Source organism: Zingiber officinale, chromosome 8A (assembly GCF_018446385.1).
Source record: "Zingiber officinale cultivar Zhangliang chromosome 8A, Zo_v1.1, whole genome shotgun sequence".
In the NCBI taxonomy this organism is placed as follows: Eukaryota; Viridiplantae; Streptophyta; class Magnoliopsida; order Zingiberales; family Zingiberaceae; genus Zingiber; species Zingiber officinale.
In genome coordinates, this window is record NC_056000.1 from 125,152,125 (window position 1) to 125,164,307 (window position 12,183).

The following is a 12,183-nucleotide window of genomic DNA, read 5'->3' on the forward strand; positions in this document are numbered from 1 at the left end:
TGGAATAAAATCCATAGGCATTCTTGTATCATCATTTTTATGTTGCTTCCGATGTTCTTCTTCGATATTTAAGGCAATCATCAAATCTTCTAGAGAGATTTTACCTCTCCGATGTTTAAGAGTCATGCCAAAATCTTCCCAACTCGGAGGCAATTTTTCGATGATTGACAAGACCTGAAATTTTTCAGGTAATGGCATATCTCCTTCAGCAAGACCTTGAATTTGGACTTGGAATTCATGTGTCTGCTCTATCACAGATTTGCCTTCAACCATTTTGAAGTTTAGGAATTTTGCCACAGTGTACTTTTCTAAACCAGAATCTTCAGAATTATATTTTTTATCCAAAGATTTCCACAGCTCTTTAGCTGAAGTGGTTGAACAGTACACATCAAATAGTGCGTCTGAGAGGGCAAATAGAATTCTCCTATGGCAGAGATAATCCCTTTGCTTAAACCTCTCTAAGGTAGAACTACGGGCAGGTTCCTCTTCATTGGGTGAAGGAGGGTTTGTTTCTATAACGGAGAATAGCCCTAGCGTAGTAAGCCAAAATTTTATTCGTTGTTGCCAACGTTTGAAGTTTTGCCCGAAAAATCTTTCGGGTCGGGCGCTAGCCTCATCAGACCCCGTTACCCTATCGTTCATCATGTTTATTGATGCTACAATCAATTCTCTAAAATTGTAATAAATGTAACAGAACTAATTACGCTAATACAGTAATCTATAATTGCACCAATAAATGAACGAGCATGCAATAAACTTTAATAACAGTAAGGGTTAAGAAATTGTGTATCTCCGGTCGAAGCGTCGGACGTGCCGACTGTCTTTAGAGAATTGATTGCCGCCCACGGTGCAGAGGCTCTCCGACAAAATCCTCCCAAGATCCGACAACCGCTCACGTCGCTCGTAGGTGCACTTCAAAACGAGCGCCGCACTCGGACTCAACCTCAGATCGCGAACCAAGCCTCAGAACTCAGAACAAGGCAGAACAAGGGGAGAGAAGAAGAAGCTGAAGGCAGAAGAAATGCTTTGCTTCGGTGTGTTTTTCAGAAGGAACGGAGGAAGTGTATTTATACACTTCGAAACAGCGCACGCACCAAAGTGTACGTCGCTTTGCTCCTTCACGCGAACAGAACCGCGTCTCTTCGTTCACGCGGACAGAAACAGTGCGTCGCGCTGTTTTGATTCCTCACGCGGCGCGGAAAAGGACCGAACCGGAATAGATAAATCAGGCAACAAAACCGAATGGAGTGAACCAAACCGGACTAGCAAAAACAGACCGGGCCGCCCGTAAGCACGAGGCCCACGAGCTGGGGATTTGAACCCCACCCCCCTGCGCGTGATAATCGCGTACGTGACGCCCGGTTTATGGATTTCCGGACGAGGCCCATGAGCTGGGGATTTGAACCCCACCCCCCTGCGCGTGATAATCGCGTACATGACGCCCGGTTTATGGATTTCCGGCTCGAACCCCCCAAATCTATTTGATTTGGGCTTGGCCCGCGCATGCGTGTAGGCCCCCTTATCATTGCTAAGCAAGGATGGAAGAGTTCCATATATAAGGTCTTCCAAAGTTCTTAGCTTGGCAATGTGAGACTAAAAACTAAAGGGAAGGGAATAGTTTGAATTACAATTCAACAATCTTTCCTCGATCACACTTCAAATTGACACACCATTAATTACGTTCTTCAATTCTTTCTTTCATTAGCTTAGAGCTTATAGTGGTTCATAACACTTCAAATCACAAATAAGGCCTATCTCCCGACTATTCGTGTGATCATCTACGTAGTCAGTTGGTTCAATGTCAATCGATATTTGTTTTTATAATATTCGAGTAAATAAATAATTTGGAGTAGAGATGATAGCGAGGATAACTTTATATTTTTAATTTTCATTACTTTTTCTTTCCTCTAAACAAAGTAACGCCTTAATTAACCTTCCCTCCCAAGTAATTTAAATTTGTTAATCGAGCTTTCCCTTTCCCTTTCCCTTTCTCTTAGAATATCCATATCAATTTCCCTATCACTATATCTAAAATTTAGGATAAATAGCTCACTATATTAAATTTAGACAATTATTTTTCGCTATACACTATATCAACGATCCTAAAATTTCCATTATCTTCAATTTTTTATTATTTTCTTCTCTTTCTTCTATTTTTTATTATTATATTTATAGAATGAATGGAAGGAGAGAGAATGAGTGAAAGGAGAGAGATTAAAAAGAAATATTATTATATATTTAGGGTACAGTTTTCATTCCCTAAATTTAGAGAATCACTATTCATCAAATCTAAATTTAGGGAATAGATAGGGTAACTAACGCAAAGATTTTTTAACTATCCTATCTAAAATTTAAGGTAAAATCTAGGGATGACAATTTCACCCGAACCCGATGGAGGATCCGACATCCGACCCGAATGGAGGAGGGTATGGAGGGACTATCAATACCTGATACCCGACCCGAATACCCGATTAAATAATATATATACATATATTAAAGAAAATTTTCTTTTTCTAAAATCAATTTACTATTTTTTGTTGATATTAGTAAGAGATTATATAAATGTTTAATCTATTTTTTTAATTATATATATATATATATATATTAATAGGATGTTAATTTTAATATATTTTTGTTGAATGAAAATAGTTCGATAGAAAGAAGAAAAATTACACGTATAGAATATATCTGATCTTTTAATGGGTATGGGTAAGCTATCGGATATCCTATACCCGATGGGTATGAGTATGGAGAATATAGAATCTAACCCGAACTCGACCCATTGTCATCCTTAATAAAATTTTTGAATAGAATAACTGATATAGATGCTCTTAACATGGTTCGGGAGGAGTTGAGAGAAGAGGAGAAAAGGATAAGAAAGAAGAAGGAAATTTTAAATCTTATTTTAAGTGAGTGAGTTATGGAAAAAAAAAGTTAGGAAAAGTAAATCTATCAACCAAACATCACCTAAGTTTTAACTTTCTTGGTAGAAGAAATAAAAGAATTTCTTATATTACAATGGGAATTAAAAAAAATATTCTAATTATATTTCTATTTTATTATATTAATTTTAAAAATTATTATTTTATGTATATTTTTTATTGTCATTCAACGTTCGCACTTTGTTGATATTAACGTTGATTTTGATGTCGACGTCGATTTCAATATCGACACCGACGCCGATTTCGACGCTGACTTCGACGTCAATATCGGCTTCGACATCGACGTCGACTTCGACGCTGACGTCAATACCAATACTGACTTTGACTTCGACGCTGATGCCGACTTCGGCGCCTGCGATGCCCTGCCCTATATGCTGATACAAATGAATCAAGCAACGAGGATTGAAAATTCCGACTTGTGCATGTTGTGACAATCCGAGCTCCAATCCGGGCAGTCCCTGTTTCTGTCCTCTCAGAATCGACGCGAAGCTCATCGGATTGATGCTGTTCCCAGGCCATTCCAACCCGTTAAACCCGACCCTCGGCAAACTCGCCGCCAAGGGCATGCCCCCATCACCGCCTTGAATCCGTCGACGGGCGGCAGCCACAACTCCGGGTGCGACCTAACGCCAAACGCCCCTTTTCTGCCCCAATTCGTGGAGCTTGCTTTGGTGGAGGCCGGCGGACGCCGGCGGCGGCTATGATGGAGGGCTCTGCCTGCTGGAGCAACCACCGGATGGTCTCGCCGTCGGACTAGTGCCCCAGCTCCCGGGTGAGCTGGAAGATCCGAGCGGCGCAGAATCATTCCGGAAATCCAACGGCCGAGAAACGCGCTGCGACGTGGCACGCAGAAGTTACCCCTCCAGACGGAAGTTTCTCTCCGCGCTATAAAATGTACGTTTCTTTCCTTAAAAGTTAAAACCGAACCTTTGCAAGCTGTGACAGCTTCCGGCGGAGGAGCGGGAGAAACAGCAATCGCGATGGGTTGGATCGCCGACGCCTTCGATTCCTTACGCTCTCTCGACATCCGGCAAGCCCTAACTCAATTAGTCAACCTCGGTCCTCCTCGTCCCCCCCCTCCCACTTGATTTCATCTTCCTTTCTTCAAACTGGAGCCGCCTCATCGATGGGCCTTCTGCTCGAGTTTGGGGGAAAGCCCGCGGTGTCAGTCGATCACTTCGTCTTACTTGTTTCAGTGCTGTGCCAGGTATGGTCGTCGCGTTGGCCGTGATGGCATGGAAGTGTTTGATTTGCGTCACCGGAACGGAATCGCCGGTGGTGGTCGTCCTTTCTGGAAGCATGGAACCTGGTTTTCAGAGGGTACGTGCGTCTCATTTGTGGTATGATTTGGGATTTTTAATACGAGCAACCTGATCAGAAGTTGGACTGAGTTTTCTTGTGCTTGTGTGTTTTGCCCATTTTGATTGGGCGAGTTGAGGAACTTTATGCAACTGAATTGTGTTTAACTGAATTAGGGCAAGCAAGTGCAGGTGGCTTCTGTGACTGTGAGGTACCTAGTGCTCAACAGGTTTCATGGTCTTTCTATTTCTACTTGCTGAAAATTGAGTCCAACAATGTAATTCTATCAACAACAAAAAAAAATACAGTTTTGAGATCGAATGGTGTTGCTAGATTGAAGATCGAAGGTGGGAAAACAACACCTTGTAGGCTTAAACTAGTGCAGCATGAACTTAACCTGGTATAAGCAAATCAGGTCTTATGTTCGATCTTGGCTCACTTCACTATGACGTTTGATTGTATGTTCTTGCTTGGTCACCCACGAGTGCCTGTTCGAGCGATAAATGTAACTCTTGCTTTTATGATCAAAATATGCTTTAGTACAATCTGTTTGTATTGAACACTTGCTTCGTTAATATATTTAGCTAAGTATGTTAGTTAAAATCTTCAAAGGAGGATTTATTGCTTGTTGTCATGCAGGGTGATATTCTATTCTTGAATATGGGAAAGGAGCCTATTCGTGCAGGTGAAATTGTTGTATTTAATTTTAATGTAAGATTCATTTTCATATTCAAATAGCTGATACTGCATAATCCTATATTTTAGTCATGTGGCTTTTCTTTATGGTAAATGTTACTAAATTATCGTATCACTTTTGTTTTTTACATAATAGAAGATAATTTCCAATGGGATCAGTTTAAGTACTGTCATTATTCAATGGTCAAAAATACCAAATGATCATTCTCTGGTTAAATAAACGGATTCATCAAGTGTTCTTTTACTGTTCTACCAAATGCAAGGTCTTTGTGTGCCAGCTGAATTTGTGAATAGACAGTGTAAACTGTAGTCATTATGTCAACCATTCTACATTCTCTTGAATGCATTGAGTTCTTTTTGTGAAGGTAAGAAGCATATGAAGGTGCCTGTAGTCTTCATGTTCAAACTAAAGACTCTTGAAGAATTTACACTATTAATGTCATTAGGATAAGGGGAAACGTTTTCTCATTTACAAGTACTGAAGTTACTATTAGAACTTCAGAAATATATTTTGCCTTTTGGAATAAGTTGCCTAAGAATTAGGTTCTGGCTTGTGGTATTGCAGAATGGACTAGTCTTATGAAATTTGTGCTTACTGATATAAATCATGGGTTTCTTGAAATTGACAATGACTAAGCTATAGAGAGCTAGATACAGGCCTTTTTCTACTGTAATTCAACATAGATTTTTTTTTGAATAATGACTGTTAGTTTTTTTCTTAGTTCTCATTTCTCTACTCTTGTCCTACGTTTCTCGTTTAATATCTCTTATATCGCTTCATATATTTCTAGTCTCTCTCTCTCTCTCTCTCCCCTACCTCTTAATTGTTCTTTCTTCACTTCTAGACTACTCTTTTACAATCTATGTTCTGTACCTACTTTTGTTTCCTCTTCTGTTCCATCGCCATTTCTGGCCCTAAACATTTTCTTTTTGACAAGTGTTTACTCAATCAAAATTTTTTTTATCATATTTAACTACATGTTAGTGTTAAATTTGACTACTGACATTATTTCTTATATTACTCTTCTAGATTCCCTTGTTTAGTTGCCCATTATGGCCTATGTGTAAATCTATATTCCATCATGATAACTCAAGTTTTTTTTCTATAATTGTGTGCACAATCAATTCTATCTTAATTATAAATCTGGTTACTTAGCGTTTAAACAGATGATGACTATTCGAATACAAAATAATCTAAGTGGATGCTAGGTCGACACTGTAAGAAAACATATGTGATAGACAGCATATGACTGTGTGGAAGTTTGAAGAGTAATGAATTAAGGTTTATCCCCAAAATATTGGCATATCTGTCATGGATGTAAATCATTTTGAGATCCAAGATCCTTAATCATCAAGTGATATGTAGCCGTTTTTGTGGCAACCATTTATTTTAGAACATTCTCACTGTACTGAGATTTCAAGTTGTAAATGATGCATTGACATTAACAATCTCTTGCTGCAGAGAAGTGAAATTCCGATTGTTCATCGAGTAATTGAGGCAAGTGCTTCAACTCAATTACTTATCCCTTGTTCATATACTTATCTTCATTAGATTGCTCTCATATGCTTGCTTGTTTAAACTGAGTGATTTATTATGCTTTCTTTAGTCTCTTTTGACATTAAGTCTGAAGTTTCTCTTTTCTGAACTCCGGTAGACCTTTATATGATGGGATAATAGTTGGGTGTTAGTGTAAATTCCAGAAAAGATGAGTCGGCAGAAGTTAATTGCTCAGAGAGGTTTAGCTCAATTAGTCTGACTTGGGAATCGTTCAGTGAATGCAAGTGAATATGCTCTGCTAGTTACCATATATTTTCTCCACTTTGTATGTAAAGTGCGACCGTTGCTCATACGTCTTAAGAATTTGCATAGATCTTTTTAATTGATTGATTCAAACTTTCTTAGTTTCAAAGATGATGAATCCGAAGGGAGGAAACATACATGTAGATTACTGTCAGAGTTATAATTGAACATCAACTGTATTCATGTTACTTACCAATCCATTTTGTGCTTTATGTGTAATAATATTATGCAGCCAAAACTTCCGTAAATTTTCTGTAGTCTTGTTGTCCTGTGCGCCTGCAGCTTCTTTCCAGCATGTCACACCTAAACCTTGATTTGAAAATTTGAAGAGTTAATACGGAACTTTTTGAGTGATCTTCATTTGTCGATACTATCAAACTATTTCTCAATGTTGGATTAAGAGTTTGTGCTGATGGAATGGATGCAACCATAAATAATTTTTAAACACTTTCATGTTTATTAATCATGCTTCTGATTCATTCTGTTTAAGAATCGTTGTTTTGCTAAAAAAGTTTCTAGAGTGAATGTATCCTTTTTGTCATTCAGGTAGTTGGTGATCTTAGCTTTCATCTCTCAATTTTTATTTGCAGCTCCATGAACGACAAGACACGAGAGAGATTTCTATTCTAACAAAAGGTAGTGGATTTTTCTATACCACATGCACAAATAGATATGAGAAAGATTCTTCTGTAATTGTAAAGTATTTTTTTAGTTACCACCATGCCGTATAGACATTGCCACCTCAGTTACATCCACATAGTTTACTTCTTCAATGGCTGGTTTTATTTTCCGCGAGCAACTCTAGCAAAGAAAGTGTCCATTGTTGCGTAAGAGATCATTTATTAGTAACTAACAACTCTTTTCAATTTGTATTCGGTTGACATTTATCATGTAGGTAAGTTTTTTATGGTTATCATGAAGCAAGTGCGCCTGTTTGTTCAATCTAAATTGAGCTTTCTGAATTTCATTTTCGTTTATATGTCTCACTTGTTTACTATCTATCTTTTAGAAGTAGACGTTTCACGAGTACGTGTCCATAAAGTTCTTATCTGCCATTCCTTCGCTGAAGTCTAAATCTGTTTGTCTGTTATATAATCTATTAGGAAATGCTCATTAGATTTGCCCTTCAGGTGATAATAATGACGAGAACGATAGAGTCCTGTATGCTAAAGGTCATCTTTGGCTTCAGAAGCAACATATAATGGGCAGGGCCATAGGGTAAGAAGTTCAGATTTCTACATTCTCAGATTTCTTTTCCTGCCCTTGTCATCTCCTAACCTGCCGATACTCGATTGTTGCAGGTTTCTACCGTATGTCGGTTGGATTACCATTGTCCTCACAGAGATTCCAGTCATTAAGGTACGACATAAAATAACAAGGAGCATTAGCTACTGCTTATGCTTGTCCATGCCATTGTTTTACTGGATCAATGACTTTCGAGCAAAGTACATGGTAGTTTGTTTGTGTTTCGTAATCTCCTCCTTCATATGCATCTCTATAAGAACATCAACCTGCCCCCGGGATTATGGTACAGCGGCAGGGCATTCAGGTTGTCACCTATGCACTCGCGGTTCGAGCCCCAGTTATAGTGAATTTGTAGGATTTTTTTCTCCAAATGGGACACGCAACTAAAGAATGCTGGGCTCCTGGACTGCCTGCTGCGAACGCTTCCCGATTTATCCTGGTGGACAGAGCGAAACTTTCATGGGATCGGACCGGTCATCCCAGGCTTGATGTTACCCAGTCTGGTTAATTATTTTTCTATAAGAACATCAACCCATGTTAATCTCAACTGTTTGTAGCTACGCGGACCGTTTGTTTCCCTCTGTCGAATTATGTTTTCTTTCGCTACGAAAACACCACTACATAACTGCTTAGGGCTAATTGAGTTGTTCTGATTTTCGCAGTACTTGCTCATTGGGGCTCTTGGTTTGTTTGCTCTAACCTCAAAGGAGTAGAGGAGAAGAAGCAAAGCATTCGAGAATTTATGATCGAAATAAATTGTTATATTTTCTTTATGATTTTCTATAGAAAATTATAATTATAAAGATTAGCAATGATACTGATAATTACAATTGTGGTCTGTATGTGCAATTCTGCTATAACTAACAGATTTGGTGTTAAATTTAATATCCCTCCGGCGTAGACTTAATTTTTGTCCAAGAATATAATGGGACATTGTTATGATGTTTTAAAAAATAGTGTCTTTTATGAAAAACATAATGTGTGTTTTTTTATCTAGATATTCAGCTCGGACCAACTTAAGATCCAACTAATCTTAAAAGAGATCCATCTAACCTCATAAAATTTTTTCATCGATCACTGATAGAGCTGTACGGGTCAATCCGTGACGGGGTGCGTCGGTTCATAGCGGACTAACCATTTGGCGGGACGGGACGGACCAACCCGCCAACTTGACGGATTAGAAAATTTTCAATCCAACCCATTCTAAGACGGGTTGCAGGTTTGACGGGCCAATCCGTGGGCCCATCAAAATTTTTTTAAAAAATAAAAAAATATTTCATATCTTCATCATTTTACTTCGAAAAAATTTTCTACAATTAAATGTATACATAAATATATATTTTAAATATAAATGAACACAAATGAGTACTTATGTTATGAAAAGTACTATTTTTATTTCAAAATTATAACAAAGAAAGATAATAAATTAACCTAAAACTTATCTTACATGCTTTTTTCAACCCGCGGACCAACCCAAGCCCGAGCGGGCCGACCCGCGCGGGTCGCGGGCCTAGGCGGGTCGGCCCACGGTGGACTTGGGTTGATAAAATTTCAACCCAATCCACTTAAATTGTTTGACAAAATGGACCAACCCGACGGATCCAATCCAAATTGACGGTTCTAATTACTGATGTGAATAAAAAAATACAAATGAATCTTAGCAACGGCTTATTAGCAACGGCTTACGTCATAATTCAAACTTCTGTATAAATATGCTTGGTAGATTCAAATCCTCATTGTCCAGACGACTCAGCATCATTTATCACCGCACCATAGCCGGCTGTCCTAAGTAAATCTGTGAAATTCATATATGAAATTGAGTAATTATTTTTTTTTTCTCTTTTTTTTTTTTAATTTTAATTTTAATTTATTTTGTTTACTAACATCATATTTCACCAAGTAATCTACCATCGTACATGTAAGACCGCCACCGTGGACGACTACGCTCTGTACTTGCCCTACTCTCAGGTGCTGAGGACGCCAGTTTCTTCGTTGAGAACGATCACCGAATGGATGATTCTCGCAGCTCAGAAGCTGGTTTGGCGTCTGCTGCAGATTCTCTTCCTCGCAGATCCCATGCGTCGCTCAGGTGGGCGATTCTGCGCCGATCGCTGCTGCCTCGCCCTTCCTCCGCCGCATCAGGTTGTCCTTCAACACATGCCCTCTTGTAGGATTTCGTCCCGAAGTTCCACTGAACCTATCATCTCTGGCACAAAATTCGCAAGGAATTTAATCTTTCGGTTTTTACCTTTTCGACGATTTCGACATGCTATTCTTCCTGCTTGTTCCATGTGTATTTCGACGCATTTCGGCTGTCTTTAACCTCACTCATCGAGGGGAACGCAGGTCATCCATCTGATATGAGCACCAAGAAGGTGTCTAGGAAGAAAGGTGGTGGCTTTAATCTTATTCCGTGCCGCCCTCTTGTTGATACCCATCTAGTGCAAACCCCGGAAGTTTCTAGACGGGTGAAAATTCTAGCCGGCCCTCGCGATGCCTGCCTGCACTACAAATTACCTCTAGAAAATGCTCCTGGACTTGTCATGATGTAAGTACTTTATCTATCCGTTCACTGCAGTTTTGTATTGCTGGGCCTACCCTGCGCACTACAATTATTCCAACGAATACCTGATCTAGATTTTCATTGTATGTTTGATGTTTGTATAATGTATTCCGACGATAGCACCTTAACTGCAATAGTTTTGTCTTCTAACAAGCAGGAGTTATAATTGTGAATACAATTATCTTGACAAGCGACAGTGACACCTAGGCCTGAACTGACAGTGTGCAACCATACTATATCAGTTGGTTTGCCTGGCAGATTTAGAAGAAAATTGATATGATTTCAGTGGTTTTATCTGACTGTCATAATGCTTCTATTAAGTAACACGTAACACATTGTGCATTTATTTTTTGAGAGAAAAAAGACAGAATAAGCCACCTATTAGTGCAGAAATATGAGACCTTATAGAACAATAAGATTGTGCTGGAAAGGAATAAGGAATCCCTCTCAATATTTCTTACAGAAACAACTGAGGTAAGGAGAAAACAACCTAAAGATGTAATTGAATATTATGCTGAAATTAAGTTGATGGTGTATTCGTCTTCAGGTTTATATTCTATCTGTAACTTGAGCTAGCATTTTAAGAGAAGATAGGAGGGACCAGTAAATTATTTCTGACTGTCCATGATGTATCATGATAACAAATTGCCATATATCAAATTATCGGCAAATAAGAACCTATCCAATGCCATGCACCTAGTGCACCTAGAGCAAAGATGTTGTCTGGAGAATATCAAGAAATCAATTAGTAATAGCGCCAAAGTTTTGAGTTTCATTTTCACCAAATCAAACACACTAGTGAAACTAAACTGTGATGCAAACACATGGGATTTGTTTGATTTATAGGTTCATATTCATAGGAACCTCCCCCCACGAATGTTGTCCTGGGAATGTTAATCTTAGGGAAATTAAGAAACCGTGTTAATATGTTGCAGTAGAGAAGTGTTGAGAAAACTCAAACTAATAGATAGGTAGTTTGATCCAAAGATTTAATCATAGCCACACAACTAGGTGCATATGGCATTTTATCCTTTCCTAGCGCCCCCCCCCCCCCCTAAATGCACATGTGCTAGGAATTAGTCAATTATGTTGGTCCTTTATGCTATTTTTGCGCATCTGTTATTTGCTTGCTTTGATGATGTTTTCTCTTAAACAACTCACAATGCTAACATAAGAGATTTACTTGGTATCCATCTCAAGAAGAGGTGACTAATCCAAGGATCCGACCCTCACTCACTCATCCACTATAAAATAACTCCTTCTCGGTAACTACCGGAGGTGGAGAAGCCTCATATAAGCTCACACACACAAATACACAAGAGGAACGAAATACAAGCTAATACAATATCAAATCTTACACGATCTGCAAACCCTAGCTTGCTTTTGCTTCTTGTATGGAACGTCTCTTGACCTTGGAAGTGCAGCAACACTTTACTCCAAGAAAGCTTCAAGAACTGGCGTGAACCTGTGAGAACAATCGCAAGAAGAAGTGGAGAGAAAGTGTTGTGGAATCGCTGCGAGGAAGAAGGCTTTGGAGCGTTTCCTTCGCAACGGTCATATCCCAATCGATTGACCAATCGATTGGGGAGGCTTGAATCGATCGGCTAGCGCCTCTGTGCTCTTGCTGGAGAAACCTG

At 39.0% G+C, this 12,183-nt stretch overlaps 3 protein-coding genes across 10 annotated transcripts in view; all 3 read left to right on the forward strand.

Annotated features, from left to right (window-relative positions):
• Positions 1–12,183, forward strand: part of LOC122010122 (RNA-binding protein 39-like) — a 51,543-nt gene that overhangs the window by 24,627 nt on the left and 14,733 nt on the right. The gene's annotated exons all lie outside the window — the stretch shown is intronic.
• LOC122010125 (signal peptidase complex catalytic subunit SEC11C-like) lies at positions 3,299–8,894 on the forward strand. 7 transcript variants are annotated; one of them, XM_042566542.1, is made up of 9 exons: positions 3,301–3,972; positions 4,150–4,262; positions 4,418–4,452; positions 4,881–4,952; positions 6,400–6,435; positions 7,329–7,374; positions 7,869–7,956; positions 8,040–8,097; positions 8,646–8,894. In XM_042566542.1, exons 1-9 carry the CDS (start codon positions 3,923–3,925, stop codon positions 8,694–8,696), a joined length of 549 nt encoding a protein of 182 aa, XP_042422476.1. In that variant the 5' UTR covers positions 3,301–3,922; the 3' UTR covers positions 8,697–8,894. The 7 variants fall into 7 exon arrangements, with proteins under 7 accessions (XP_042422472.1, XP_042422470.1, XP_042422476.1 ...); XM_042566538.1 differs by having other exon boundaries at positions 3,299–3,836; positions 8,040–8,894; XM_042566536.1 differs by having other exon boundaries at positions 3,300–3,972; positions 8,040–8,894.
• The window catches only part of LOC122010123 (calmodulin-lysine N-methyltransferase), a 45,464-nt gene continuing 43,166 nt past the window's right edge, over positions 9,886–12,183 (forward strand). Inside the window, exons 1-2 of the mRNA XM_042566535.1 lie at positions 9,886–10,125; positions 10,330–10,531. Coding sequence (XP_042422469.1) covers positions 9,993–10,125; positions 10,330–10,531 — 335 coding nt within the window. The 5' untranslated portion in view covers positions 9,886–9,992. The remainder of the gene's footprint in view (positions 10,126–10,329; positions 10,532–12,183) is intronic.

Coding starts and splice junctions, on each gene's coding strand:
- LOC122010125 (XM_042566536.1), top strand. CDS start 3,923: ATGGGTTGGATCGCCGACGCCTTCGATTCCTTACGCTCTCTCGACATC. Junction 7,375..7,868: donor GATTTCTATTCTAACAAAAG/GTAGTGGATTTT, acceptor TTTGCCCTTCAG/GTGATAATAATGACGAGAAC. Junction 7,957..8,039: donor ATAATGGGCAGGGCCATAGG/GTAAGAAGTTCA, acceptor CGATTGTTGCAG/GTTTCTACCGTATGTCGGTT.